The 3,870-nt window shown below is 39.0% G+C and overlaps 1 protein-coding gene across 2 annotated transcripts in view; it reads right to left on the bottom strand.

The window, feature by feature from the left end:
- Positions 1-3,870, bottom strand: part of ntrk1 (neurotrophic tyrosine kinase, receptor, type 1) — a 55,011-nt gene that overhangs the window by 3,108 nt on the left and 48,033 nt on the right. For both annotated transcript variants that reach the window (XM_014023441.1, XM_014023442.1), the window contains one exon: positions 3,208-3,366. In XM_014023441.1, the coding sequence (XP_013878895.1) occupies positions 3,208-3,366 (159 nt within the window). The remainder of the gene's footprint in view (positions 1-3,207; positions 3,367-3,870) is intronic.

The raw sequence follows: 3,870 nt of genomic DNA, 5'->3' as shown, positions 1-3,870 counted from the left end.
GATTTAGCATCGTATTGTTGTGGAGAAATGAAACGAAATTTCATTCAGTTTTGTATAGTATACTATACAATCCTGAATGACAATAAAACTGCTGAAGTGAATCTTTGCAGCACCAGGAGAGACTAAACTCAAATTTTCTGTTCTCCTAGAATCTAAGTTCACAAAAAAAAGTATCTAACTGCAAAAAAAGTGGATTTTGCAGGATGTGCCCTCTTTAAATGGGGCATATAAAGCCAGCTAAGGTCACAGATGTTTTTGACAAGGAGCGGAGCAGAGATCAATGTTTGCAAACCTCCAAGTACTGAAGCAATGTGAAAAAAATGGATCTAAATTCCTTCAGAACCATGAGAGAGACAGAGGAATTCCTACAGAAAACCACTGATGCTGAATGCAGTGGCGGAGCCAGACTTTTTTTTCAGGGGTGGCCAAACGGGGACCACTACTCACACAGGGGTGACCAGGAAAATTACATCATTTTTTACTTGAAAGTTTCTGCATATATTTGTTTTTGGTCATTTCCTTATGTCCTTATACAGGCAGTGAGAACCTTATAAACATGGTGTCAGAACTATAAAGTGTGGGGACACACTGTTGAGGGGTCTGGGGGTCCTCCCCCCAGAAAATTTTGAACAAAATAGATGCAACTTCCAGCATTCTGGTGTATTTTACTAGGTTGCTTAACATACTTTTACCTACATAAATAAACACTTGATTTAATAATTATTTCACAGACAGATCCTTCATTAAACTAGTTTCATTATCCTGTTTTTAAAGTCACTGCTACACCTGAGATAAGATTATTTAATGTGATACAATTTGTCATATCCAATGACTTTAGGGGTGTTGTTTGTAATTGTAACAGGTCATTGTGCCAAATAATGATGACCTTCAACTGCATGTTTAAAACTAATAATAATAACTTTACCCAATGAACAGGTGCAATATTGATAACCACCAACAGTGAATTTAGAGGGATGTTTCACTCTCTGATTTAGTGATAGGTCTACTCCTAGCCAAAAGGGACAGAGCATCATGCAGCCTTCAGAACATAAAATGACACTGTGTTATGATGACAAAAAACAAAACAAAAACATTTGTCACCATAGATCAGAATACATAGGTATATGTTCTGTATATAAAGAAAACAATCATTTCTTTGTCACTTCTTTGAGCTTGGTGATGTTTCAAACTGTTAATCACTGCCACCAACTGTTCAGGAGGATTATTACACCCCTAAAAGTTGTTTCACTGTGGAAGGGGTGTGTACAGCAGGGTGGCCAAAGATTTGTCTGTGGTGGCCATGGCCACCCCTGGCCACCCCCTGGCTCCGCCCCTGACTGAATGACGTTCTAACAATGAGTCAGCACTTTTCAGACTTTATGAAAGTTTTGTTTCAAGGTTTTCTTCAGAATCAGGCTGCTTTCACTTTGTTTTTTCAAACTGTACAAACTGCTCAGTATCAGTAAACAAATGTTTTACCAATAAAAAGCTCAATTTTTTAAAGAATACTCATGACACTAATGCTTAGTGTTGTTAACTTTAAATAATTGTTTTCTTTTAATCATCTTCAATAATGAGGATTGATTTCAGGATCTAAAAGTCATAGAATAGGTTAGTACAGAACAATATTTGTGTGAATTGTATAAAAAAGGCAGAAAAAAGACTTTAGCAAAGCAGCATTTGTTACTTTGTGGTGCTTGAAAGGCTGAAAAAGCTAAACTATCTGCATTAAATCAATACTAAACATGAGTGAGACAGGATTTTCACACAGATCAGTGATAAATAAAATTATGTACACATTAAGACTTTTTGAATCAAGTCCTGCTCCAACGTCGAACATATTTTAAACAGCTTCAGTAAATCCAGATCTGCTGTTCTGAGTGCGTTAGCTGCAGCCTCTGGACCAAAAGAAAAAGCAGCCGAAACGTGACCACGCTCTGACACTAATGGCTGCAGTGACTGATGCAGTTCACAGCCTCGCACCGTTCAGTGAATAAATCACAGCTGAGGACAAGAGGGGATTTCTCTCTTCAGTGAAAGCGTGGCGAATTTGTCTCTTCACTGCTGTTAACCTGAGAGCAGAGGAGGTGTGTCAACACTTCACACCAAAATGACCCGATGCTCAGGCCCAAAGCCCAGCACCGAGACTCCGAACGGCCGGGAGTTCGAGGTGATTTATCTCTGACACTCAGTATTTAAACAGGATAATTCCACCTGTCCCTCATTGGGCGAGACGGATTAAGATAACCAGGTTAAGTTTTGTTGGCCTATGGCAAAAATGAAGCCAATGAGATTAGAATTGAGTGCAAAGGAAAAGCGATCCACCCTTGTCTTGAAAGAGGAGAGGCTTACGGCCTGTAATAGCAGCACTGTGGTCACAGTGGAGACCCACTTCTTGGTGCTTAAGCTGAAAAGGCCAGACTGGACCGCCCTTAATTACTATGAACTTATTGATTCATTTAGGAGTGCAGAGAATATAAGACCCAGTGTTCTGAAAGTTCAAAGATCTGAGATAAGAAAGTAGCGCAGACTGAAGAATCAGTGCTGTAATGTTTAGACAAATTCAACTTCATCAAGTATTAATATATTATTTGTTAGAAATAATCAGTCAATTAAAACAGATTTTTAAAAAATAATTTTAGTTTTTGCTCCAAATCAAAACCAGAAGGTAAACTAGTCTTTTAAAAAAATCTAAATTTCTAAACCGTTCGTTCAAAATTCAGACAAAACCGATTTAGGACTTTTTTTCCCAACACACTGTAATTCTACATGTTTTCATATTTTACTCATTTGTTTTGGTGAGAATGATGTTTTTATGATGTCTGTTGGTTTTTAAAAAGCAGCATATTTCTGCCATGTGTCTGTTGGTATGCAGCTATTCAGATTTAGTTTGTGAAGATTTCAAGGATAAACACTCTTCTTTGGAAATATTTCCCCCCTTTTTTGTAATAAAAATCAGGACAGTTTGTTCTATCAGTCTGAGGGACAAACATTTAACAGCACTTTAATAAACTTGTTCAACAGTCTGGCAGATTTTACACAGTCAGGGTTTCTAGAACATGGTTGCTTCAAGAAGATAATCTTTGGGTAACATTAATATATCAAAACAGAATTACAGGTGTTTGATTCATTATAACATCTACACTTATTCAGGTTCAGGGGTTGTACCTGTTTGTGCACCTTCTACGTGGCAGTACTCAGACTTACCTCGCTGTTGGACAGCTGATACCACGGTTGTTTCCCGTAGGTGAAGATTTCCCAGAGAACCACACCAAAGCTCCAGATGTCGCTTTCTGTTGTGAACTTCCTGTACATGATGCTCTCTGGGGGCATCCAGCGGATTGGCAACATCGTTCTCCCGCCCACCTTAAGATGAAGACGTTTATTGTCTCAATATAATGTTTTAGACAACTTAACTGGAAACCTGTTTTAAACCTTCACATAATGTACGGTTTTAGGTGTTATAATGAACGAAGCTCATATGTGGGACATGAGGAAAAACTAAATAAAATGATCCTGAGAAACTTTGCAGGATCCTGTAAAGGTCTCTCAGAATCCTGCAAAGGTTTCTCAGGACCCTACAAAGGTCTCTCAGGACCCTACAAAGGTTTCTCAGGATCCTGCAAAGGTTTCTCAGGACCCTACAAAGGTCTCTCAGGACCCTGTAAAGGTCTCTCAGAATCCTGCAAAGGTTCCTCAGGACCCTACAAAGGTCTCTCAGGACCCTACAAAGGTCTCTCAGGACCCTACAAAGATTTCTCAGAATCCTACAAAGGTTTCTCAGAATCCTGCAAAGGTTTCTTAGGATCCTGCAAAGGTCTCTCAGGATCCTGCAAAGGTCTCTCAGGATCCTGCAAAGGTCTCTCAGGA

Source organism: Austrofundulus limnaeus, unplaced genomic scaffold, assembly GCF_001266775.1.
Source record: "Austrofundulus limnaeus strain Quisiro unplaced genomic scaffold, Austrofundulus_limnaeus-1.0 Scaffold370, whole genome shotgun sequence".
Taxonomy (NCBI): domain Eukaryota; kingdom Metazoa; phylum Chordata; class Actinopteri; order Cyprinodontiformes; family Rivulidae; genus Austrofundulus; species Austrofundulus limnaeus.
This window is presented reverse-complemented; position numbering and strand designations above follow the sequence as displayed.